The sequence below is a fragment of the Schistocerca americana genome, chromosome 2 (assembly GCF_021461395.2).
Source record: "Schistocerca americana isolate TAMUIC-IGC-003095 chromosome 2, iqSchAmer2.1, whole genome shotgun sequence".
In the NCBI taxonomy this organism is placed as follows: domain Eukaryota; kingdom Metazoa; phylum Arthropoda; class Insecta; order Orthoptera; family Acrididae; genus Schistocerca; species Schistocerca americana.
The window spans coordinates 713471301-713496460 of record NC_060120.1 but is presented as its reverse complement, the minus strand read 5'-3'; the positions used below and the strand labels follow the sequence as shown (position 1 = coordinate 713496460).

At 38.3% G+C, this 25160-nt stretch overlaps 1 protein-coding gene across 1 annotated transcript in view; it reads left to right on the top strand.

Annotated features, from left to right (window-relative positions):
* LOC124593751 (A-kinase anchor protein 9-like) overlaps positions 1 to 25160 on the top strand; it is a 505072-nt gene that overhangs the window by 111819 nt on the left and 368093 nt on the right. Inside the window, exons 6-9 of the mRNA XM_047132086.1 lie at positions 1002 to 1160; positions 1249 to 1415; positions 2012 to 4796; positions 17838 to 18023. Of these exons, the coding sequence (XP_046988042.1) occupies positions 1002 to 1160; positions 1249 to 1415; positions 2012 to 4796; positions 17838 to 18023 (3297 nt within the window). The remainder of the gene's footprint in view (positions 1 to 1001; positions 1161 to 1248; positions 1416 to 2011; positions 4797 to 17837; positions 18024 to 25160) is intronic.

The following is a 25160-nucleotide window of genomic DNA, read 5'->3' as shown; positions in this document are numbered from 1 at the left end:
TCAGTGACTTTGGTAATGAAAATTGACTCTTCACATGTGTGATATTTTTGGTTTGCTGGTTGGTAATTTGTGTTAGGATTATTTTTGACCAATTTTTCAGCTATGCTCGTAAAGAAATTGTTGAAAGAGTTCACCACAACTTTGGGATTAGATATAGATTCATTGTTGAATTTGATTTCTATGTTCATGTGTGAAGCTTTCATTTCCCCTCTTTCCCGTTTTATGATATTCCACATTGATTTTACTTTATTGCTGGATTTGTCAATGTACTCATCATTTTGCATCCTTTTTGCTTGTCTTATCACTCTTCTTAGGATACATGTGTAGTTTTTATAGTATTCTGTTAGTTGTAGGGAGTCACTACTTTGTTTACATAACATGTGGAGCATTCTTTTATGTTTGCAAGAGATTTTTATAGCTGGTGTAATCCAACTCTTGTTTCTCTTATTATTATTATTATTATTATTATTATTATTTATTCTTACTGGTTTTTGTGGAAAGGCCTCTTCAAAGTGGTGGATCATTTTGTCAAGAAATATGTTGAATTTCATGTAGACATCATTGTTTGTGTACATCTCTGTCCACTTTTCTTTGCTAAGGAGGGCATTTAGCTTGTTCAAGTTATCTTGGGTGAAAAACCTTTGTAAAGTTTTAGGTGGGACTGGGTTTGAGGTATCTTTGCTAACATCAACCATTAGAATGACAGCTTGGTGGTCACTGAATCCTGCATTGTCTACTTCTATAGTTGGGTTAAGTTTATTTCTATTTACAAAAATTTGATCTAGAGCTGTCTTGGATGTGGGTGTTATTCTATGGGGCTCGTTTACAAGGCCATGCAGATTATAAGTTTTTGCAATGTTAATCAATGTCTCCCTGTTTCTGTTGTGGGTGAGAAAATCTATATTAAAGTCACATCATTTTTTATAATACATCAGCATTTTTCTGAGGTAGAAAAAAGTTGATTTTGCTGAACTTGAGTGCTAATTTCTTTCTTTTTACAGAAATGTGGATTAGAAATTGCAGTTCAAATGAAAGATGCAATAATAAAGGAATTAAATAAAAACATTGTGGAAAAAGATGATGCTCTGAAAGCAAAAGAGGTGGAATTGCAAAGGAAATGCATGGAATTAACAGAAGAAAAAAGAAGAGCAGCAGAAGAGGTAAACCTCAGTACAGTACTGAAAATACAATACTGCACTTTGCTTTTGATGTATTTGTATACTGATAGTGACATGTTCTGCCAATTAGATCAGAAGTTTAATGCACAGCATTGAAGAGGAACATAAAGCTAAGACATCAGCATTACACAGCTTACAGAGTCAGAAGGAAAGTCATGAAGCAGCTTTGTCTAAGTTGAGAATAAACATGGAAGAAAATTTTGGCCTACAACTTGTTCAAATCAAAGACGAGCTGAGGTAAATTAACATTAACTTCTTACATTTATGTGTGGTGTGCCATACAATATATTTTGAGCAGACTGAATCACTGGCCAGTATGTCCCTTCAGGGGGGGGGGGGGGGGGGGGCAGAGTACCAAGTCCCTATGCCTGTCATTAGTTCTTTCCTTTCGAGAGAGTGTTTAGTAATGGCCAAGGGTGCCCATAAGACAGATTGTGGGAGGGTGGGTGCGTGGTCAGTTAGACCTCGGGGTATGGAGTAGTTTAACATTTCGGAAGGCAAATGGTGACTTGTAAATAGCCAGAAAAAAGTTCCTGTTCTTACCCTGTTAAAAAAACTGTGAAATACCGACTTTTAAATGACTTTCTTGAAAGGAAAACATGTGACTCAAATATATTTTTTTCCTTTCTCTGAAAGCTGTATGTGGGGGGGGGGGGTGTCTGCAAATCCTCCCCCCCCCCTCCCCCCTTGTCCCTGGGTATGGGAGGGGGCCTCCATACTGCCCACTGGCCATCATGTAATTTTACAGTTTTCTCAAGAGAATTTTGCTTCTGATAACAGTATTTTTTCATTATTATGAAATGAAAATGTAAATTATTTTCTTTTATTCCTAGGATGCAGTTTGAAAAGGAAAAACAGATACTTCTTCAGAGTTCTGCTGAGTCTAAGAATTTGAATAGTGGTGTTGAACACACAGATGAAACAGAATTTGAGAAGCTAGCCAGAGAAAATTATATAACAAGAAAAGAAGTAAATGATGATGATCTTCAGTTCACAGCAAATAAAGAAAAGACTGAATCTCTGAGTTCTAGTGAGCATTCATTGCCTGCATCACTGGTGTTGGATAACAGAAATGATGAACAGTTTAATAAACTAATAGTTGGAGTAAATGGGGGAGATCCTTCTCCTGGTGACGTGCCAGTAGTAAGTTTCACACCTTGTAGAATTGAGCAAGAACATGTAGATGAATCAGTGATAGATGTATGTGAAACTCACATCAGTTCTACAGAGGCAATAATGAATGAGAACAATATTTTGTCAGATATACAAGCTTGCCAGATGGAGCTGAGAAACCATAAAGAATTTTTATTGAAGATAAACGATTGGTGCACAAATGTCTTGTCCTCTGGTACTAAGTCAGTAATTCCTCAACATGATCTCTCAGACCTAACATCCCAAGGAGCTTATTTACCGTCAGCAGTACATAATACAAAAAGTACTACTATCTCGGGAAGTACATCAAAAGGCAGCTGTGCGGAATGTCAAGACAGTCCTGTGCATCACACTGAAGAAAGCACAGTGGTGGAACTAGAGACTGATCTTCACTGGGTAACCAATGTAAAAGGGGTTGCTATAGGTGAGGAAATAAACAGCACTGTTCAGATAGAAATGCACAAACATACTGCAGTGAACAATGAACTATCTGAGAATAGTACAAAGAATGACCAGTGCCCACAGGATTCCCCAAGCTGGACTGTAGACCAATTGAAATGTGTTAATCATTTAAAAAAAGAAATGTCTTCTCTCAAAAATGATTTGCAAGGTCTCAATGTTGTTAACTTACAACTGGAATCTAATATTTATCGTGCAGTGAAGTTCACTCAATTCAGTAACATGGAAGAGTTTGCAGTTAAGCATCTTACAGATCAGGGACTCCTTGCAGCAAGGGAGGAAATGGAGTCCCAGCTGAAACATTACATAAAAGAGTTAGAAAAAGAATTAAGTGAAGTTAGAGTCAAACTGAGTAAAACACAGTCTGAAAACATGAATCTTCAATTAATGGTTGCATGTGTAAACAAAATTAACAAGAAAATAAAAGAAGAGGGATTTAAGGAAGTCTTATTAAAAGAAGCTAAACAAATTTTTCAGCATCTTGATGAAATGTTCAGTAATAATGCACATCTTTGTGTTGACTACATACAGTTTAGTCATCTGTTTCAAGAAAATTATATAGATCAGCTACTGAAACGCATTCAACACCTGGAAAGCGCATTGCAGCAAGTAAATGAAGAATCTGACACTATAAAACATGAAAGTGTAAAAATGATTACTAAAGTCACTGAAGCTAAAGAAATGTCTGATAAATTACAAAAGGAAATGAAAGCACTTAAAAAAGATAACTACCTTCTAAGGCAAGAAAATGACACTCTTTCTGCAGAAAATGAACTTAAAGGAAAAGAGTTGAATGATTTGGAATTGGAATTACAAAAACTGAGAGATGAGGTTGTTGGATATAAATCACACTTATATTCAGCTGGAGAGGAGAGAACTTCAAAACTATCTGCTATGACCACTTATGATGATGGTGATGGTGATGGTGATGATGATGATGATGATGATGATGATGATGTGGGGTTTGGCACAAGTGGCAACCATGCTGAGAGTGTAAATAGATGCCTTCAGTTTTTAAAGATGGGAGATGATTACAAGAAGCTTTGTAGGGAGAACAATCATCTTAAAAATGAGTACCAGAATTTGAAACTAAAATTGCAAGAGCTAGAAGTCTCAAAAACTATTTTGGAAGACCAAATTAAAGTATTAAATGAACAATTCAATGATGAAAAGCAAAAACTCGTATCGAGTGAGACAAATATTCAGTCTCTTATTGAAGAGAAAATGGAACTGGAGAATAAAATCGGCTTGTTGGAATACACAAATACTTCTTTCAGAGAAAAAGCCAGTGAGAGCAAACAAGACACTCTTAACAGATTGCAGAAACTTGAAGACCAGATATTGAATTTCAAATCAAGTTTATCTGCTGATGTGCAACTTCTGAACAATATTGTTGTGGAAAGTGTGATGGACTCTTTTGGAAAAACTCAAGAAATTATAACTTTAAAAGAAAAGTTCTTGCTTCAGGAACACGTTATTTCCACACTACGTAAGGAATTGGAACTTTTGCAAGAAATGCATGCCAAAAATATTGATAGATTTCACAATGAGCTTTTTGCAATGCAAAAAAGACTTGATGTCAGTTGTAATGAAACTCTCATTAAGGAGAATGAACTTGAAATAATTAGAAAAGAACTGACTTTTCATCAGATGTACAAAGATAATTTAGAAACAGAACATAAAAGGTTTCTAGACAACAGTGATTCAAGCAATGATGTTGTTTCTTCACTCATAAATAATGAAGTGAAAAAAGTAGTTGAGGAACTTGGAGATGAGATTATTTCCTTAAGACAAGTTATTGATAGAAAGTTGACTGTTAGTGAGGAATTGCGTTGGCAGCAAAAATGCAAAAATTTAGAACAGTCATTGCAACAAATTATTGATACTGGCAGAAATGTACAAGAAAAGATGAAGATGATAATGCAAAATAATGAACAGCTAATTTTTGAAAAGGAGACATTGTTGAGTACTGTTCATAAGCAGGAGAAATATTTTGAACAATTACAGGCAAGTATAAGCAACTATTTTATACTAGATCTTCATTTATATTAATTAGATTTTAAACATAATTAAGAATTGTATTACTGAAGTGAATTAAACTGTGAATGCAGACCTATTCGTGATGTTTACGCACTGCTGCTTGAAGAGTAGAAGTGCAGACAGTGCTATCTGAAGAGTAGATGGTGAATTTCTTTGAGTGGGTGGGAATTTTTTTGAATTAAGAACACTGGATTGATTACCCTCATATATGATGAACACCTTTCTTGTTGTTTCCCTGATGTCTTGTTTATAGAATATCTGAACCAAATAGGCAGTGCCTTATGTCCCATCTCAATCAATCACATAGTCTGAGTTGAATGTCACCTGTTCATCTGATGGAGGTACTAGATCCCTCCTTCCTTTAATTGGCTCACAGATATGTAAGTAGTCAAGCTTATGATGGGACCAGTGTGGAAGGGGAGCAGTTGTGTTTGGCGCCCATTTGGACTCTGTAATGGAAGATGGTGGTTCCTTGTGCAGTGAGTCAGTGGTCAACATGGGATTGTTAGCTGAATTGATATGTTATCAGTGATGAACAGAATTGGTGGTTTGTGGAGGCCAATTGCCAGTAGGTACATTGAAAGATTACTGCCGAGAGTCCAGTGCTCACAGACAGAGCTGGAACAGGGGTAGCAATTTTCAGTGCAGTTGGCCATGGACATTTCAGTGTCTGCGGTGGCAGCACACAATTTCTTTTCATTTGCAACTTAAAAGGTCTGCACTATTCACTAGCATGCTCATTGGAAGCAAACTGGAATAATTAGGTAGTGATCCCTTTGCAGTGTGTAACCATCATGTGCTTTTATTTCATAATATCCTTTTTATTGCATTTTTGCATATTCTGCAATAATTACCATGAGCTATTGACAGTAAAGGGCAACTAGGACAGTTGCTGATGTTAGTGAAGTGTTGTTTGTCCCCATGACATTAGTGCAAAAGAGCAATTGCAAAGTTAGGATATTTAATATTCCAGTAAAATGGAATAGTAGGGAAAGTAAAACAAATTACAAACAGAAAATGTGATAGCGGCAACATGTAAGTGATTCTTTCACCCTGAAATTTAATTTTGTAATAATTAAAAAGTACAGTTTGACAGGAATTAATATCTTCAACTGAAGTGGGATAATGTAAAATCTGTTTGATTTTCAGTGCCTTCTCATTTTGATAATGAAGTGTTAATGTATTAGCCAGCAGGTGTAGGAAAGGCTATAATGATAAATTATTAATTCGAGTTCCATAAGTGAAGTGAGCTACAGTGCCATTGCTTTTGAAGAAAAAGCTGAAAACTTAAGGGGCGGGGGGGGGGGGGGGGGGAGGGGGAGGGAGAGGAACTGCCAGCTATATGTATACAAAAACGTCTTTACATGTCAACCTCCGCTAATGAAGAGAGAGAAAGCAGTGGTGTGCAAAGGATGTAAACATGAAACAGGAACACCAATGACCACAGAAGATGCTTTGTAAATAAAAGCGAAATGTGTCTAGTGTGAAATTCTTCTTCATTAATTGTAGTAAGATTAAGATGGCAAAGCTAGCAATAATTAATTGTTAGACCTGCTGCAGAAGATGGTCATGCAAACAAACATGATGTTTGGTTAAATCAGCAGTGTAGCACTATGCTTGTTTTAATTTTATGCTTAGCATATGTAATAGATTTAATGGCATCTGAGAAATGCAGTTCGTGTTTTTGAGAGTGCAGTAATACTTCTGAAAAATTGCTTCAAAGTCTTACACCTTCTGAATATATTTTCCATCCTTCTTTTTGATCCGGGCTTTGGACCGACACTGGCAAAGTTAAAAATATATTTTTTTGTTTTTATTTTATTTTGTTTACAATTGTTGCATTTTTAATATTTTTCATTTCCTTTTTGTTGTCATTTACTTTTAGAAGATTTCAATGTCACTTCTTCTCTTCTGAGTGATTATAGATGGTTAATAGTTCTGTTTAGTGCAATAGGCCGCAAAACATGGCACTACACATTGTGGTATGTTGCATGCTCTACATTCATATCTCATTTCTCGGTGCACTTTCTGCTTCAAGTATACTGCACAGCGATGCATTGGCGGATGTTTCTTCATGTTTTCCATCTCAATGACCTTTGGAAAATCTCTCCCAGTAAATCTTCTCATCTCCAGAGCGCCTTCCTCTGCCAGCTTTCCTTCGTTCTTTTGCGTAAGCTTCAACAAGCTCTCTTACCAGACACAAATGAAATTCTGTTAGTTGCATTTTTCATCTTGTTACTACTCTGTGGAGAACATAGGCATTTAAAATGCACAGATCCAATATGTGGAAAAAGAACTTTTTGTACAACTTGATAGTCTTTCATACTGATTGCACTGAACTTGGCAGCATGTCACAGTGGTCATCAACACCCATACTCTTGTTGTAATCTGCAACACATTTTGGCTTCCTTAATCTTTCACCTGTCTTTCTGTTTATCTTTTCCATCTGAACCATTTCTGCAGTATTACAGGTAGTCAGCATCCACACTTCTCTCTTGTCACACCATTTCATCGCAAGGATTGTGTCAGTGGACATAAACTGTATTTCTCCTTGTGTTAGTTTGTTCTGTAATTTTGGCATGTTGCGTCTGTTTTTGCGAACAGCACCACATGCCTTTGTTCCGTGGTTATGAATCCAGAGGAACAGGTCTGGGCTTGAACACCAATTACCGACATAGAGCGTATGACCCATTCCTAAAAATGGTTTCATCAATATTCCTACTATGTTGCCACTTTTCCCCAGATTGTGGATGCCAATTTCAGTATTTTTGCAGGTGTAAACAATGAGATCCAGGATATAACCCGTCTGGCAGTCAAATAGCATGAATGTTTTTATTCCAAACCTACTTCTTTTGGAGGGACTGTACTGTTTGAATGATAATCGTTCTTTGAACGACAAGAAGCTTTTGTCAATGCAGAGGTTTTGGTATGGATGAAATGCATTGCAAAATGTTGTGCAAATTTTATCAACAATATACCTAATTTTAAATAACTTGTGTCCTTCATTGCTGATAAAGTTATTGCCGAAGTGAAGCATTCTTAAAATTAACAGAGAACGGTCCCTGGACATAATTTGCTGTAAACAGCAGTGTTCAAACATATGTCTGTGGACCATTAGTCACTGATTTTCAGCTTTTTCACAGGAGCCATTAGCATACAAACAGTGACGAAGGAATACAGTTCCTCGAAACCTGTTTCTTTCCATCTGGTCTGAATCAGGAAACATGAAAAAACACTTTAATCTGGCCCTAAACCACACTTGTGTCCAGAAGCTGAAGCAGCATACACATGCATGAATGGACAAAAATCACTTTTTCTCCAGTCAAATGTGTCGCTGAAGCGAGCTCTTTTCACTGGCCCTTCACTATCACTCTCAGACCCGTCAGATTCTGAATGATATCCCTCCCTTGTTGACAGATGCGTTGTTCCAGCTGAAGTACATGGCACAGGACTGTCACTTCAAGACTCAGTCGAAGAATAATCACTATCATCGCTGTCGAAAATTTCATTCTCACTGTCGCTTGTAGTGAGAATTTTGATGATTTCTTCGTCTGTACAACCACAACAGCATGCCATTTTCTTCTCAAAACGTTGACGGCGTCAACAGTCAGTAAAAGCCCAGACGAAAACTGCAACACAAGATCACAGCAGCAAATGCTCACAAGACTTCAACTGTGCCGGTGGAATGCTGAACAGCTACTAGGCACTCGGCACAAATATACGGCTGGGCACGTAATGCGGCCAGAGACCACAGGGGAAGAAATGGCAGCACGTCTTAACACGTCAGGAGGACACAGGTGCCATTAAGGCACGTGTAGACACATTCAGAGTACCAGGTAGAAGGACTGGTGGCACGCATAAACACGTTCAGAGCACACAGGGCCAGGTACAAAGGTGCGCATTAACATGTCCAGAGCAGTTAAAGGGTTAATGCTCTACTCTGTACACTGGACTCGCATTCGGGAGGACGACGGTTCAATCTGGTCTCCGGCCATCCTGATTTAGGTTTTCCATGATTTCCCTAAATCGCTTCAGGCAAATGCCAGGATGGTTCCTGTGAAAGGGCACGGCCGATTTCCTTCCCCATCCTTTCCTCACCCGAGCTTGCGCTCCGTCTCTAATGACCTCGTTGTCGACGGGACGTTAAACACTAATCTCCTCCTCCTCCTCCTCTACTCTGTGAATAGCTTTCAGGTAATGGTGGACCTTTGGATTAATTTTATTGCTACTGAGTGGGAGGTATGGGTAACATTGTTTGTGATGTAAGATCACGATTGAAGAAGAGGTAAATTGGCATCTGTTGTGTGATGTTGGTTGAAAAATTTGTCAGTTCAGTAACAATGTTGTGGTTATGGTGTATACTATGCATACCACTTACAGCAAATTTGACAAATCTTCAGTAATGATAAGCTGTGTGGCCGCAAAGCAGATGCCTGCAAAATCAACGGGGATATAATCACACAGCCACTGGAACTTTGGCGATGGGACAATGGTAGAGACTCCATATGGGCTCTACTTGTTTATGAGCACAGGCCTAATAGGTAGGTGGAGATTGCTTGCTATGTATTGGTGCCAACCCTTACCCAGTAAGCATGTCATCTTGCTAACAACATAATCTTTGGTATTCACTTGTGGGATTGGTGCAGTAATTCCAGGATGCTCACCTGAAGGGATTAGGGAATACCAACCCTAAATTCTTCATTTTCAGTGGATAGTGAGAGGGCCTTATGAAAATTGTTCAATCAATGACAGAAAAAAAGATAGTATGCAATGCTGGAGGGATGGCAGCCAAGAGTTGCTCCAGCTACCCACGTTGATGAAGATGATCCCATGTCAAAAAGTTACTAAGCTTACTGACAATGTATTGATAACAGAGGATCCCAGGTTATCTTGGGAAACAAAATCAGCAGCCCAAAATTCCTCCGGAATGGCTTACCTCAAGGCTCGGTATTAGCTCAACTGCACTTTGGCCTTTACATTGCCGATATGCCAGAAACAGTTTGTAAGAAATTTGGTTATGCTGATGATTGGGCTGTAGCAACAAGGCACACTCATTTTGAAACTATGGAAAAATAATGACATCTGCTTTGTCTGTTGTGGCAGACTGCTCCAGAAAATCGAGTCTTAGACCTAATGCTGCTAAGACAGAAGTAACTTGCTTCCATCTTAATAATAAACAGTCAAATAGGGCTCTAGAAGTCTGTGTTGGTGACACATACTTTAATCACAATAAGGAGCCAATATATCTGGGTATCATGCTAGATAGAACATTGTCTTTTAAATCACACCTCACAAAACAGCTGCTGAGTTGAGGATAAGAAATAATCTTGTTCAGAAACTTTGTGGAACCACATAGGGATCATCAGCGTCAATTCTGCAGACATTTGCGTTGAGCTTGGTATACTCTGCAGCGGAATACGGTGCACTGGCATGAATGAACAGCAGTCATGTAAACAAAATTAATAGCTTAATAGTAGTATGTTAAACATTTGGGAACAATTAGGTCTATTCGCACCATCAGGCTGCCTGTTCTGCAAAGATAAGAAGCCCTGATCAGGGACTACCATTGCATTCTGACATCCATGATCTCAGATTCAGTTGACTTCATTTTGAGTATCCTCCTCTTGCACTTGCAGGCAGTCTCACTGGGATGAACATCACCAATTCCTGGAGAAGAGAATGGCTCTGTAATGCCTCAGGAGTGTGCCAGTTCTTACCTTGTATTACTGAGACAGTCTGTGAGTTAGATAAACCCCACAAGACATAGTCAACTTTCAACCTTCTTAGAATGGGGCATGGAAGATGTGCAGATTCACTTTTTAAATGGGAATTCATGTCCTCACCAGCAGGCAACTGTAGTCTACTGAGCCAGTGTGTCCAACCCATCGGGTGAGAATGTGGCACCAAAGCATATAGAGTGGGTTATGAGAAATTCCTGATGGCAACCCAGACTCCATCAGATACAAGTTGTTTAAAATTAATTACACAAAAGTAGCTTCTAATTGTGAAAAGGGTAAATAACTAATTAAAATGTTTGATAAAGCACTGAGTGCAGTGTATCTTCAAGTTTATGACAATGTTGTTTATGGTTTCATGAATCCAAATCTGCTACTACAGTTCACAAACAGGTCAGGACTAAATATTGCATGCCACCACCTCAAAAACAAGCTGTTATTAATTGGTACAATCATTTCACTGAAACTAGCTGTGCATCACATAGGATGCCAGGCCAGAGTCAGCCAGCAGTCCCTGACTCAGCAGTTGAACAACTTCAGCAGTGCTATGTTTGTAACCTGGCTATATCAACAAGAAGTGCCAACATAGAACTGAATATGCCTAGTGTCACAATGTGGAAGGTACTGCGGAAATGTCTGTCATTCAAACCCTACAAGCTGAAACTTTTGGAAGCTTTAAGAGAAAGTGACAAAGAAAAATGAACTGAGTTTTGTGTAGAAATTTTTAACTAAATGAAGACTGAAGATTACTTCTGTGTATGGGGTTACATGTAAAGAGAGAGTGTTTGTTGCTCTGCTTATAGGAAATGTCAGTGAGCTGTGACAACGGATAACACAAACATTTGCCACCATACATTGATACTTGGTTTGTAGGATATGCCAAGAAATTGATTACAGATGGGATAGTGTCATGGCACAAAGGTAGTCACATTGAACATTTGCAAATAAAACTAGAAGACATGCTGCATTGAGTGCTGTATCAAACATTTCTGTAAGTTATTTACCTTTTTTTACAATTAATGGTACTTTTGTGTAATTAATTTATAAACATTTTGTATATTCAAGGACTAGATGTTTTTGTTGTGATTAAGTATTAAATGTTTAGAAATAAAGTAGTGTAATTCAGAATTGAAATGTACTTAGAGTCCATATGCTAAATAAATAAACATGATGTAGTGATCAGGAAGTCATCAGCAGATGCTTAGGATGAAATGTTATCTAATAGGAAAATTGTCAATTTTTTTTAAATTCACAACGCATTAGTCTTGGTGTGTTAGCTTGTCAGATGACAGTGGATTGCATAACAATGATTAATGTCAAAGTGTGTGCACTGTTGTTGCAGGCTCCGACATAGCCTAGAGTATTTTGTGATAAGATGGAATTTGTTCCATATATATTAACTTCTATGACTCTGTATATTATCTTAATTGGCTGCTCCATGCCATCAGCAGTTTTGTGAGAGAAAATGGTATCAGCACCATGCTGCAACATTTGGCAGTGGATTAAAGATATCTGAGAAGTTTTTGCCAAATACTGGATCATTCAGATTTTATGCCTTTCTTTCATAGTTTGTTTAAGTGATGCAAAATTTGTGCAGTGTTAGAGATAAATTTTTGTACCAAGAAATGATTCAAATCATTGATACCAGTTCCTACAGATAATTTAAATGTGGCTTTACATGATTCTTTATTGGATTGAGGTCTTGACTAGTCAGGATGTGATCTTATGATTCCACACTATCATGGAAAGATTGCACTCTATACTCTTTGTCTCAGTAATATGAAACAAAGTTTTGAGGGTTAGGAAATGTTGCTCCTGCATGGTACACTTTCCACTGGAATCACCATATTGAATAGTAGTATGTAGAATACCATGTACAAGTTGTTCTCGATAGTGCTGAAAAATGGCAGGAACCCTTGCATTTGCTCCACAGGCAGTTATTCTTATGATTGTTTTGATTTCATCCACATTTTGTTTGCCATTAAGGGTTTGGATTCGTTTGAATCTACTGTACAGCTCTTTCTGCTATTATAGGGGACTATGGTAAGTGTATGGGGTCATTTCATGTTCATATTGATACAAGTTTCAGTGATTTTAGAAGAAAGAAGACAATCTGTAGACTAATGTCCTGTATTGTATTTATTACTGTTAAAGAGAGTTGTTATTTTGTGATCAGCTGTGTGACTTTGTGTTAATATTTTTCCTGTTTTTATAGTTAAGTGCACTACTGTAATAACAGGATCTATCAAGTTAATGCCATTAATTAATGTGTTATGTTTCTGTAAAGTTAGACTCTGCCTGTAGTAGTTTGCTGCACTACAGTACTCTGTTCTTTGGAAGTAGTACTATAAATTATTTGATAGAATAATTGTCTATTTGAAGGAAAGTCAGAATCAGACCAGACCTGCCACAATGTTTCTGTAGTGTGTGCATAATTGAACTGATTCCAGGCACTTTGTGCTGCATCATTATATTATCTTAATGAGCCAGTTACAGATGATTTTCATCACAGTCACACCATCAGTCAATAGAATAAATCTGCTTAGTAGTTTCAGAGGTCGTAATTATAAGTAGTGGCATTAATAGTAAATTTGATAAAAACTAGTCGTAAGTAATAGTAAATTTGATAAAAACTAGTTGTAAGGACTAGTGTGACTTTGTCTGCTTTTACTATTTATTTACTGTGATTGTTATAGATCAACGGTAGAAGAATTGTGACTGCAATTCCTGCCTTTTTAGGATTCCATGCCTCAATCTGTAAAAATGGAACCCTTATACAGTAGATCATGTCATTGTGCATCTATCTGTCTGTTGGACAGTTAAGAACCCTTTTTCTTGGCGATGAATAGACAGATAAAGCCTAAATTGATGCCAAATATTCAGTTCTATGGTCTCTTGGCAGTATAGAAATTTTAAGCTTCTAAGTCAATACAGCAAAAGATATGGCCATTTTTGTCACATATTTTGATACTCAAAGAATCTCTAGGATACTTGCTGTTGACCTAGAATCATGAAATTTAGCAAGAAGCAAGGTTGCATAATATAAGTAGAGGAAAAGAACCCAAAAATTCTTATTTGTAATTATACAACACGAAAAAAATAAAAATAAGTTCGTTTTTTTCATCTATCCATTTGTGTGCCCATCTGTTAAGATCCTTTTCTCTGGAACAGATTGGCTATGAGGTTCAAATTTATTCACATACTAAGGTTGGTGGTCCCTTGGCAGAGTAAAAATTGAAGCTTCTAAATCAGTGCAGTCAAAAAATACAGTCATTTGTGTAACATATTTTGTGACATAGACTCATGAAATTTGGCAAGAAGCAAGATGCCGCAGTTTAAGTAAAGGGAAAAATCCAAAACATCTTAATTTGTTATTATATAATGCAAAAAACAGTTTGTTTTGTCATTCGTTATCTGACTTCAGACTTGAAATTAAAGCATACTCTAAAGTCTTTGAATCTCTGGGACTGAATCCCTGGGACCGAATCCCTGGGACCCATGTATTGTGAGTATCAGTGTCGATAACAATCAAAAATCATCAGTATCCTCAATTCCCAAAATGGATAGACTGTCTATATACATAATTAAGTTTGTACAGAACCTTCAGTGCACAAGCCCTACTCACACCTGACTTTTTTAAAAAAAATTAGTGATATTATTTTTATTTGTCAGAAGGTAAATATGCTGCTTTCTAGTAATATTGAAACACTGTGAAAGTGACATGCAAAAATGTCAAATTGGTATGAAGTGTACTGTATGCTTCAACATTTAAGTGATCAACATTTGAGTGTAATCACAAAAAATAGGAAGCAGTAAAGCAACATTCATTCTGCACATAAGGAAAGATTTCACAGTGAGTTTCTCATTCAGAAATCACATTTGAATGTTGTTTATGTGTCAGAAGATCGTGTTACTCCTTGTGGTAGAAGGAAAACTGTGGACAGTAGCCTACTGAGCCTGCAGACTCTTGTGTCGACAGTACTGCTGTTCACGTTTGTTGAGACCTGTAGACTGCCAATCAAATAAGTAGACGACAGGTTCAGGAGGCCTGTGCTTGACACCGTGCAGAGTTGCAACAGACTCTTGTTACTAGGACCCTGCAGGAACATACAGCCATAGAATGCATTTCAAATCAGGGAACTGGCATGTTTGCAGCAAGACGAGTATTCACTCAGATAGTACGATGACATTCAGAGTTCGACAGGCTGTCTCCGCGGAGACTGTTGTGACTTCTCTTGACATGACACCAGAGAGAGGCACACAGGTGGTGTGGCCAGGCGACAGAACTGGACACAGGAATGGCACTGTGTTAACTTTTCGGGTTTGTCCCAGTTCTCTACAAAGCATCACGATGGAGTTATCCAAGTATGGAGACACCAAGGAGATTGAACACTGCCAGATTGCATTTGTAGTCATTATAGGGCCCAGCACTGGTGTCAGATGCCATTGGGTAGACCAGACAATCACCTCTGGTTTGCATAGCTGATAATTTGGACATCTGGCAGTACATTTCTGATGTGTTATGACTGGTGGTTGTGGCCTATCTTTTCAGTCTCCACGGCATTATCTTTCAACAACATAACGCTAGATCGCATGTATCCCATGCTTTCCGGACTTACCTTGATGCAATGGATGTTTGACCGTAGTCTTGGCCAGCACATTCTACAGATTTCTCACCCATTAGGAACATCTATTCATGGGTTACAGAGAGACTACTTTGTCAATACTTGCCAACTGCTATGCCAAGTCTAGCTCGGAGTTGAAGCACCATAGAATGATATATTCGTATCTGTTACCCAAGCTCAGTTCGACTTGATGCCCAGCCAGGCTAGAGCTGTTGTTGCTAGCAGAGGTGGCAGATCTGTTTTACCAAATCTTGCCCGTTGATCTGAATAGCAAGGGAAAAGGCAGCATTGTGTTTCTTAATCGCTTTTGACTTTACATTTCTAAATAATGAAGCTGAAGTATAAAGCATCTGTCTCTGTAGCTGAGTGCTCAGAGTAAATGGTTGGCCACGTGGCAGACCTGGGTTCAATTCCCGGTGCTGCCAAGGATTGTTTTCTTGGTGGGGGGTTGGTATGGGGTATGCTTAGTATCATAATGGCAATTGAGGAGCCATTTGACTGACTAGTAGTGGTTGCATTGCATGGAAAATCTGTGAAATGGTCAGGAGAGCAGTGTGCTGACCTCACGCCACTGCATACCAAATCGCATGGTGCCACAAGGCAGAGGATGACACAGTAGCCAGTTGACATCCTTTGGACCTTACATCCTGGACGAGCAACTGGTTTTTCTTTGTTTAAAAAATAAAGTATAAGTCTTAATTTCCATTCAGGTCCTGTTTTCAGTAGTGAAGCCTTAGATGATTGATCAGCAATGTCTGCAGATACAACTGACACTGCAGTTTAAATTGTAATTACAAATATGTGAATTCAGTAGTTCTTAGGATAAACATCACTGATATTTTATCTTACCATGTATGATCACCAATTTGTACATTTAGTACTGAATGGGGTTTGTTGTGGTCTTTAGTCTGAAGATGCAGCTGTCCTTTCTACTCTACCTTGTGCAAGCCTTTTCATCTCTGTATCACTACTGCAACCTACGTCCATTTGAACCTAATTACTATATTCATTCCTTGGTCTTCCTCTATACTTTTGACCTCCTACACTTCCCTCCATTACCAAATTGACAATTCCTTGGTTCCTCAGAATATGTCCCATCAATCAGTCCCTTCCTTTAGGCAAGTTGTGCCATAAATTTATTTTTTCCTCAGTTCTCTTCAGTACCTCCTCATTAAATGAGTGGATCGAGTAACTAACCTTTAGCATTCTTTTTTAGCACCACACCCCAAAAGCTTTTATTCTCTTCTTTTCTGAACTGCTTGTTGTCCACATTTCTTGTCTGTACAATGCTACACTCCAGGTAAATATCTTCAAAAAATACTTCCTACCACTTAAATTGATATAAGATGCTAACAAATTTCTCTTTTTCGAAATGATTTTCTTGTTCTTGCCAACCGCATTTTATATCCTCTCAACTTCAGCTATAGTGTTATTTGCAGCCCAAAAAGTAAAACTCATCTACTACTTTAGTTGCCTCTTACTTCACCATTGCCTCATTTAATTCAACTACATTCCATCACCATGGTTCTACTCTTGTTGATGTTCACCTTACAAACTTTTTTAAAGGCGCTATATTTCCATTCAATTGTTCTTCCAAGCCCTTTACAATCTCTAACAGAATTACAAAGTCATCAATAAACCTCAAAATTTTTATTTCTTCTCCTTGAACTTTAATTCCACCCACAAGTTTCTTCTTGGCTTCCTTCATAGCTTGCTAAATATGCAGATTGAATAGCTCTAGGGAAAAGCTATAACCCTGTGTCACTCCCTTCTTGACTACTGCTTCCCTTTCATATACTTTGACTCTTATAACTGCACTCTGGTTTCTGTGCAAGTTATAAGTAACCTTTTGCTCCTTATATGTTGTCCCTGCTTCATTCCAAATTTCAAAGAATTTAGTCCAATCAACATTGTCAAAAACTTTCTAAAACTACAAATGCTATCAACATAGACCTCACTTTCTTCAAGCTATCTCATAGGATAAGTGACATAGTCTGCATAGCCTCCGTGTGTTCCTACATTTCTCCGGAAACCAAACAAGCCTTCCCTGAGGCCGGCTTCACTATCATTTCCATTCTTCTGTAAATAATTCATGTCAGTATATTGCTGCCACTACATTAAACAAGTGGCTCGGTATTGACATGTGCTTCTATCTTGAACATAATAAAACATTTAGGTGTGTGTGTGTGTGTGTGTGTGTGTGTGTGTGTGTGTGTGTGTGTGTGTGTGTAGATTCAAATAAAATTGATTCATGGATGTTGTCATTGCATTTGTATCAAAATGAACTTACATCGCAGTTATCAGCCAATCAAGAACAGAACTTCAATTTTTCGGAACCTCTAGGATCAACATATATAAATGCATGCGTGCATGGGAACGGCAGCATTTGAGTGGTAGATTCAATTTTTTGTTGACTTTTTGGTAGGTGAATAGTTATCAGAAGAGAATAAACATATGGAAAAATGTAATGCTTTCATTTATAATACATCAAATGTAAACCTCTGGAGTAAAGAAAATATTTTATTAGAAGTTGCTTTTTGTCAAATAAGTCATGGAGTAAACATTAAATGTATTGTCTTTTGTAAGTTGTATCACAAATTTGTATGAGTGACTTGATTTTTTTAAGGACCGGCTTTTCTTTTTCTTAGGCAGTAGAAGATTCAAATAAAATTGATTCATGGATGTCGTCATTGCATTTGTATCAAAATGAACTTACATCACAGTTATCAGCTGATCGAGAACAGATCTTCAATATTTCGGAACTTCTAGGATCAACATGTACACTGCTTGAAACTGTTAATGAACAGAAAGAGGAGTTATTACTAAAACTGAAGGTAAAAGTATAAGCTAAAAAGACATTGTAATGTAGATATCATATCATATTGGCAATTACAGAAGAGAGAGGAACAGTGTTAAAAATTATCATTTGATGAAACATAAACAGTTTACTTTGTTACAGAGTAAGGAGACACTATTTTGTTTCGTGTAATGTTAACCTGCCTTTTCTCTCTCTCTCTCTCTCTCTCTCTCTCTCTCTCTCTCGATTCATCCATTTTATGTGTGAAATTGTTAAAAATTTTGCCTCTTGGAACAGTATCATGTAATCAGTTCATGTGTGTTTATTAAGCTGAAGCTTATTTTGCATTTTATTATTATTATTTTTGCACTGTTATTCTACTCTTTTAAGTTTCCAGTCACGTATCAGTTATCCAATCCTAATTGAGTCTGTTTTCAGGAATTCAGGTTCAGTTTTGTGTGCATATCATGTGCCTAGTGAAAGTACTGTGTTGGAAAGCAATGGTGTACTCATTTATGTCTGTAGATGTGTTGATGACACAGCTGAGTAGTACGGTTAAAATTGGGTGTAGTTCTGTAGTGGTATTACTTTGTCTTTAGTATATGATTTTAAGATACTGATAGAAAAATCACAAAAAGTTCTCGGCTTCCTTCCTGCATACATCTTGACTATTTCCTTTTTTCCTCATCTGAGAAAGTACATTTTTTTTATGGTTTTGGTGCTCTTAAGATGTAAAAAATTTGAAAAAATTAGATTTTGTAAATTTAATAACCAATTTGAGACTGTGAATGAATCTTTTCATGTGTACAAAAATAGCTGGATCATTACGATAAAATCAGTTTTTGCTGTGTGTTTGAAATTAAAGATATTTTGTATGAAATACCTAATTTAATTTTGTAATCCAGATTTTATATATGAAAGGTGCACAATAAAAAATATTTACAACTTCTTCATTAATAATGTAGGTTATTCAAATTGCATGTACAGTGGAAGTTAAACTTCTTGGTAGATTAAAACTGTGTGCCGGATGAGACTCGAACTCAGGAACTTTGTCCTTGGTGGGTAATTGCTTTACCCTCTGAGCTACCCAAGCACAACTCACAGCCCATTCTCGCAGCTTTACTTGGTCACTTGTGTTTTTACTGCATCTTTGAAGATAGTTTATATGAAATAAGTAAATTATTTTTGTAGTTCTTTAAAATAGGACTCTTTTTTTCAATCAGTATTTGATGCTGATATTGTGAAAGGAAGTATGGAAGTAGATCAAATTGTTCAACATAGAGAGAGATGTACATTCCAGGTGGTTGTAACTAAACTTCCCCTATTTAACACGTTTAACGCAGAAGCTAATTACCATATAAGTACCAAACTTGGTAGCATTAATGTCCAGAATGTGGCGTACATGATTTCCATGCATCTCAGCACCACCGTCCAATACCAACTATGGCCACCAGTGCCATGATCAGTCGTCGGTGATTCATAGTCTCACACACCTGACCAGTCACAGTGCACTTGTTGATACATCAACATGAGCTTGGACATAAGGAGCAGGACGTTGTTGGTGAAGCTCTATTATCAAAAGAACAGTAATGCCGCAGCTGCACCAAGAATATTGCCAATTGTAAGGAATTACGGAATGGTACTCTTTCTCCACCAGCTGTCCGGAGCATGATGAAGGAGTTCTAATCAGCTGGAGAACTGGGCGTCGCTCCGGGAAGAGGCCGACGACCCATTGCACCACAGATGGTTGATGAATTCGCTCTTTCTATGGCAGACAATGCTGCGCGCAGCTCCCAATCATCTGGCAGTGCATGTGCATGTGCTGTGTCACAACAGTTGAACATTGCTTGGTCTACAGTACAGAAGGTGCTTCGAACCATTCTCAAATGGTATCCTGTAAGATCCATATCATACAGCAGCTTGCACCACAGGATGCACAACAACTAGTTGACTTTGCTCTTCACTTTCTCTCAAGGATTGAAGTTGACGAGGGCTGGTCCTGGACCATCCTATGGACAGACAAGTCGAGTCACTGTGTATGAAGTTCCTCTGTTTGGTGAACGTTTCACCGTATGGTGTGAGCTCACAGCTACAGTCATCTTTGGCCCATTCGTTTTTGTAAAGGTTGGCACTTAAGGACCAAAGACATGCAGTGTGACTGGCCAGTGTTAGAGCAATATGCCTCGCCAGCATGTCATACCTACTGTACAGGAGAGAGACACATTGAACTCAACAGTTTCAAGTAAGCTGGGGCTCCACCACACATCGCTCATGAAGTTCACATGCTTCTCCGAAACATATTTGGAAATGATCGAATTATCAGCCGATCATTTCCAAATGCTCTGGCCGGCATGATCAACCGATCTCACCACTGTGATTTCTGGTTGTGGGCTACATGAAGGACAAGATTTACCAGGGGACATTCACGCATGAGCAGATATGAAGCAAAGCGTATCAAGAGAGACAGCCAACATATCTATAGGAATCATTCTGCTGTGCTGTGCAGAATGCAGTCTTGTGCTTTCAGACTCTTCTGGATACTGATGGGCACCATATTGAGCCCCTTTTGTAGCAGTAATGGTACCAGTACATAATGGTATGATGTACTGTAGCAGCACATTAAAAGTGTTTCAATTGAACTGATTCTGCATTATTTCTCTTCCCCATGTTCTTGACATTAATGCTACCAAGTTTGGTACTCATACGGTAATTAAGTTTCCTTGTTATAATGTGTCAAATAGGGAAAATTTAAATATAACCACCCAGTATTTTATTTTACTCTCAATCATTCCGAATTTGAAAAATGAAGACTATATATTGAATATCACTAGCAGTAAAATTGCTAGATAGTTATGTGCAAGTTGTGTATTTATAACTTCTTCATTAACAGTGTAGGTTATTCATATTGCGTGTACAGTGGGAGTGAAACTTCCTGGTAGATTGAAACTGTGTGCCAGGTGAGACTCGAACTCGGGACCTTTGTCTTTGGCGGATAATTGCTCTACCATCTGAGCTGTTGTGTACGCAAAATGCTGTGGCTGCTAGATGCGCAGTCGGCTGGGAAAGAGTGGGGAGAGCGGCAGTGGTGGTGGGTCGCTCAGGGTGCTGTATCGGAAATGGCATTCTAAACAGAAGTTGTCACCTGTTCTTTGGTTAGTATTGAAAAAGAATTCCGCCAAAAATGCAGCGATTTATTTTCATCAGGTTCGTTAACCGTTTATAACTTTCATAAGAGAGTCATGAGTGGGAGATTTTGAGTAAAACACACAAATTTCTCTTTTTACCATGTTGAAAGTTGCTTCCTTTGCCAAAACTCAATGGAGTTTACACAGTCTCACCTCACTAACATGTTGTGCAGATGCAGTTGTGAGAGAATTCTGAAACAGTGGTTTATTAAGTGATGAACTGAGGAAAAGTAAGGTTAGCATCGTATGAAAAAGGACATCCTCAGTACAACATAAACTTGTAGTGACTTCACGTATGTTGTTCCAAAACCCACATCATTTTTCGTTTCACCAACTATTGATGGTTCATAAAAGTTACATTCGTTTGTTGGAGAAGTCTGTAGTGGAATAACACAGAAGATAATGAAGTTTTGTGTACTAACCATACAGCAAAATACTCTCCTCTTTGTGTACTATCATTTGCCAAAATCTCATTCATCAACATCTACATAGGTACTATGCAAATCACATTTAAGTGTCTGGCAGAGGGTTCATCGAACCACCCTCACAATTCTCTATTATTCCAATCTCATATAGCGCGTGGAAAGAATGAACACCTATATCTTTCTGTACGAGCTCTGATTTCCCTTATTTTATCGTGGTGATCGTTCCTCCCTATCTAGGTCGGTGTCAACAAAATATTTTCGCATTTGGAGGAGAAAGTTGATGACTGGAATTTTGTGAGAAGATTCCGTCACAAAGAAAAACGCCTTTCTTTTAATGATGTCCAGCCCAAATCCTGTATCATTTCTGTGACACTGTCCCCCCTATTTCACGATGGTAAAAAACGTGCTGCCTTTCTTTGAACTTTTTTGATGTACTCCACCAGTCCTATCTGGTAAGGATCCCACACCGCACAGCAGTATTCTAAAAGAGGATGGACAAGCGTAGTGTAAGCAGTCTCCTTAGTAGGCCTGTTACATTTTCTAAGTGTCCTGCCAATAAAACACAGTCTTTGGTTAGCCTTCCCCACAACATTTTCTGTGTGTTCTTTCCAATTTAAGTTGTTTGTAATTGTTGTAATACCCAGGTATTTATTTGAATTTATGGCTTTTAGATTAGACTGATTTATCGTGTAACCTAAGTTTGAGTTCCTTTTAGCACTCATGTGGATGACGTCACACTTTTCATTATTTAGGGTCAACTGCCACTTTTGCACCACTCAGATATTTCTTCTAAATCATTTTGCAGTTTGTTTTGACCATCTGATGACTTTATTAGTCGATAAATGACAGCGTCATCTGCAAACAACCGAAGGCGGCTGCTCATATTCTCTCCCAAATTGTTTATGTAGGTAAAGAACTGCAAAGTGCCTGTAACACTACCTTGGGGAATGCCAATTTTACTCAATGACTTTCCATCAGTTACAGTCTCTGACAGGAAATCACAAATCCAGTCACATAACGGGGATGATATTCCATAAGCACGCAATGTCACTATGAACCGCTTGTGTGGTACAATGTCAAAAGCCTTCCGGAAATCCAGAAATACGGAATCGATCTGAAATCCCTTGTCAATAGCACTCAACACTTCATGTGAATAAGAGCTAGTTGTGTTTCACAGGAATGATGTTTTCTAAACCCATGTTGACTGTGTGTCAATAAACTGTTTTCTTTGACATAATTCATAATGTTCAAACACAACATATGTACCAAACTGCTGCTGCATATTGACGTTAACGATACGGGCCTGTAATTTAGTGGATTACTCCTACTACCTTTCTTGAATATTGATGTGACCTGTGCGACTTTCCTGTCTTTGGGTACGGATCTTTCGTTGAGCGAATGGTTGTATATGATTAACTATGGAGCTAAATCATCAGCATATTCTGAAAGGAACCCAATTGGTATACAGTCTGGACCAGAAGACTTGCTTTTATTAAGCGATTTAAGTAGCTTCACTACTCCGAGGATATTTACTTCTACATTACTCATGTTGGCACCTGTTCTCAATTCGAATTCTGGAATATTTACTTTGTCTTCTTTAGTGAAGGCATTTTGGAAGGCTTTGTTTAATAACTCTGCTTTGGCAGCACTGTCTTTGATAGTATCTCCATTGCTATCATGCAGAGAAGGCATTGATTGTTTCTTGCCGCCAACATACTTCACATACGATCAGAATCTCTTCGCATTTTCTGCCAGGTTTCGAGACAAAGTTTCGTTGTGGAAACTGTTATAAGCATCTCGTATTGAAGTCCACACTAAATTTCGAGCTTCTGTAAAAGATTGCCAATCTTGGGGATTTTGCGTCTGTTTAAATTTGGCATGTTTGTTTCGTTGTTTCTGCAACAGTGTTCTATCCTGTTTTGTGTACCAAGGAGGATCAGCTCTGTCGTTTGTTAATTTATTTGATATAAATCTCTCAATTGCTGCTGATACTATTTCTTTGAATTTAAGCCACATCTGGTCTACACTTATATTATTAATTTGGAATGAGTGGAGATTGTCTCTCAGGAAGGCATCAGGTGAATTTTTATCTCATTTTTTGAATAGGTATATTTTTCGCTTATTTTTCGAGGATTTGGGGATTACAGTATTCAATCTTGCTACGACAGCCCTGTGTTCACTAATCCCTGGATTGCTTGTTATTAACTCAGGATTATTTGTTGCTAAGAGGTAAAGCGTGTTTTCACAACTGTTTGCTATTTGCGTGGGCTCATGAACTAAGTGCTCAAAATAATTTTCAGAGAATGCATTTAGCACAATTTCGGATGATATTTTATGCATACCTCTGGAATTAAACATGTATTTTCGCCAACATATCAAGGCTAAATTAAAGTCACCACCAACTATTATCATATGAATCGGGTACGTGTTTGAAATCAAACTCAAGTTTTCTTTGAACCTTCCAGCAACTGTATCATCTGAATTGGGAGGTTGGTAAAAGGATCCGATTATTATTTTATTCTGGTTGCCAACAATAACCTCTGCCCATACTAACTCACAGAAAGTACCTACTTCAATTTCGGGACAAGTTAAACTACTTCTAACAACAACAAACCCGCCACCGCCAACCGTGTTTAGCCTATCCTTTTGGAAGACGGTTAGGTTCATTTCAAATATTTCAGCTGAGCTTACATTTGGCTTTAGCCAGCTTTCAGTGCCAGTAACGATTTGAGCATCAGTGCTTTCTATTAGCACTTGGAGCTCTGGTACTTTCCCAACACAGCTACGACAGTTTGCAACTGTTTTACCAATGGCTCCTGTATCTACATTCGTCCTATGTTCAGTCTGCAACCTTTGTGACTGAAGCCCTTCTTGTGTTTTCGTGAGACCCTCTAACTTAAAAAACACCCCAGTCCACACCACGCAGCCCCTGCTTCCCGTGTAGCCGCCTCCTACGTATAGTGGACACCTGACCTGTTCAGTGGAACCCGAAACCCAACCACGCTTTGGCGCAAGTCAAGGAATCTGCAACCTACATGGTCATAGAATCATCTGAGTCTCTGATTCAGACCCTCCACTCAGCTCTGTACCAGAGGTCCGCAATCGGTCCTATCGACTATGCTGCAAATGGTCAGCTCTGCTTTCATCTTGCAAGCAAGACTGGCAGCCTTTACCACTTCTGTTAGCCGTTCAAAACCAGAGAGAACCTCTTCTGATCCAAAGTGACACACATCATTGGTACCGATGTGAGCAACCACCTGCAGTTGGCTGTGCCATGTGCTCTTCATGGCATCTGGGAGGACCCTTTCCACATATGGAATGACATGTACAAAGTGCACATTGATTTTCTTACCCTTCATGTCAGCCTAGTCCCTAAAGGCCCCCATAATGTGCCTAATGTTGGCGCTTCCAACTACCAATAATCCCACTCTCTGTGATTGCCCGGATCTTGCAGGCTGACTGGTTTCCTCTGAAACAGGACAGGTGACAGCATCTGGCTCAGAGACAGTGTCAGCCACAGACAGCACCTGGAACCTATTTGTCAGACAAACCTGGGAGGCCTTA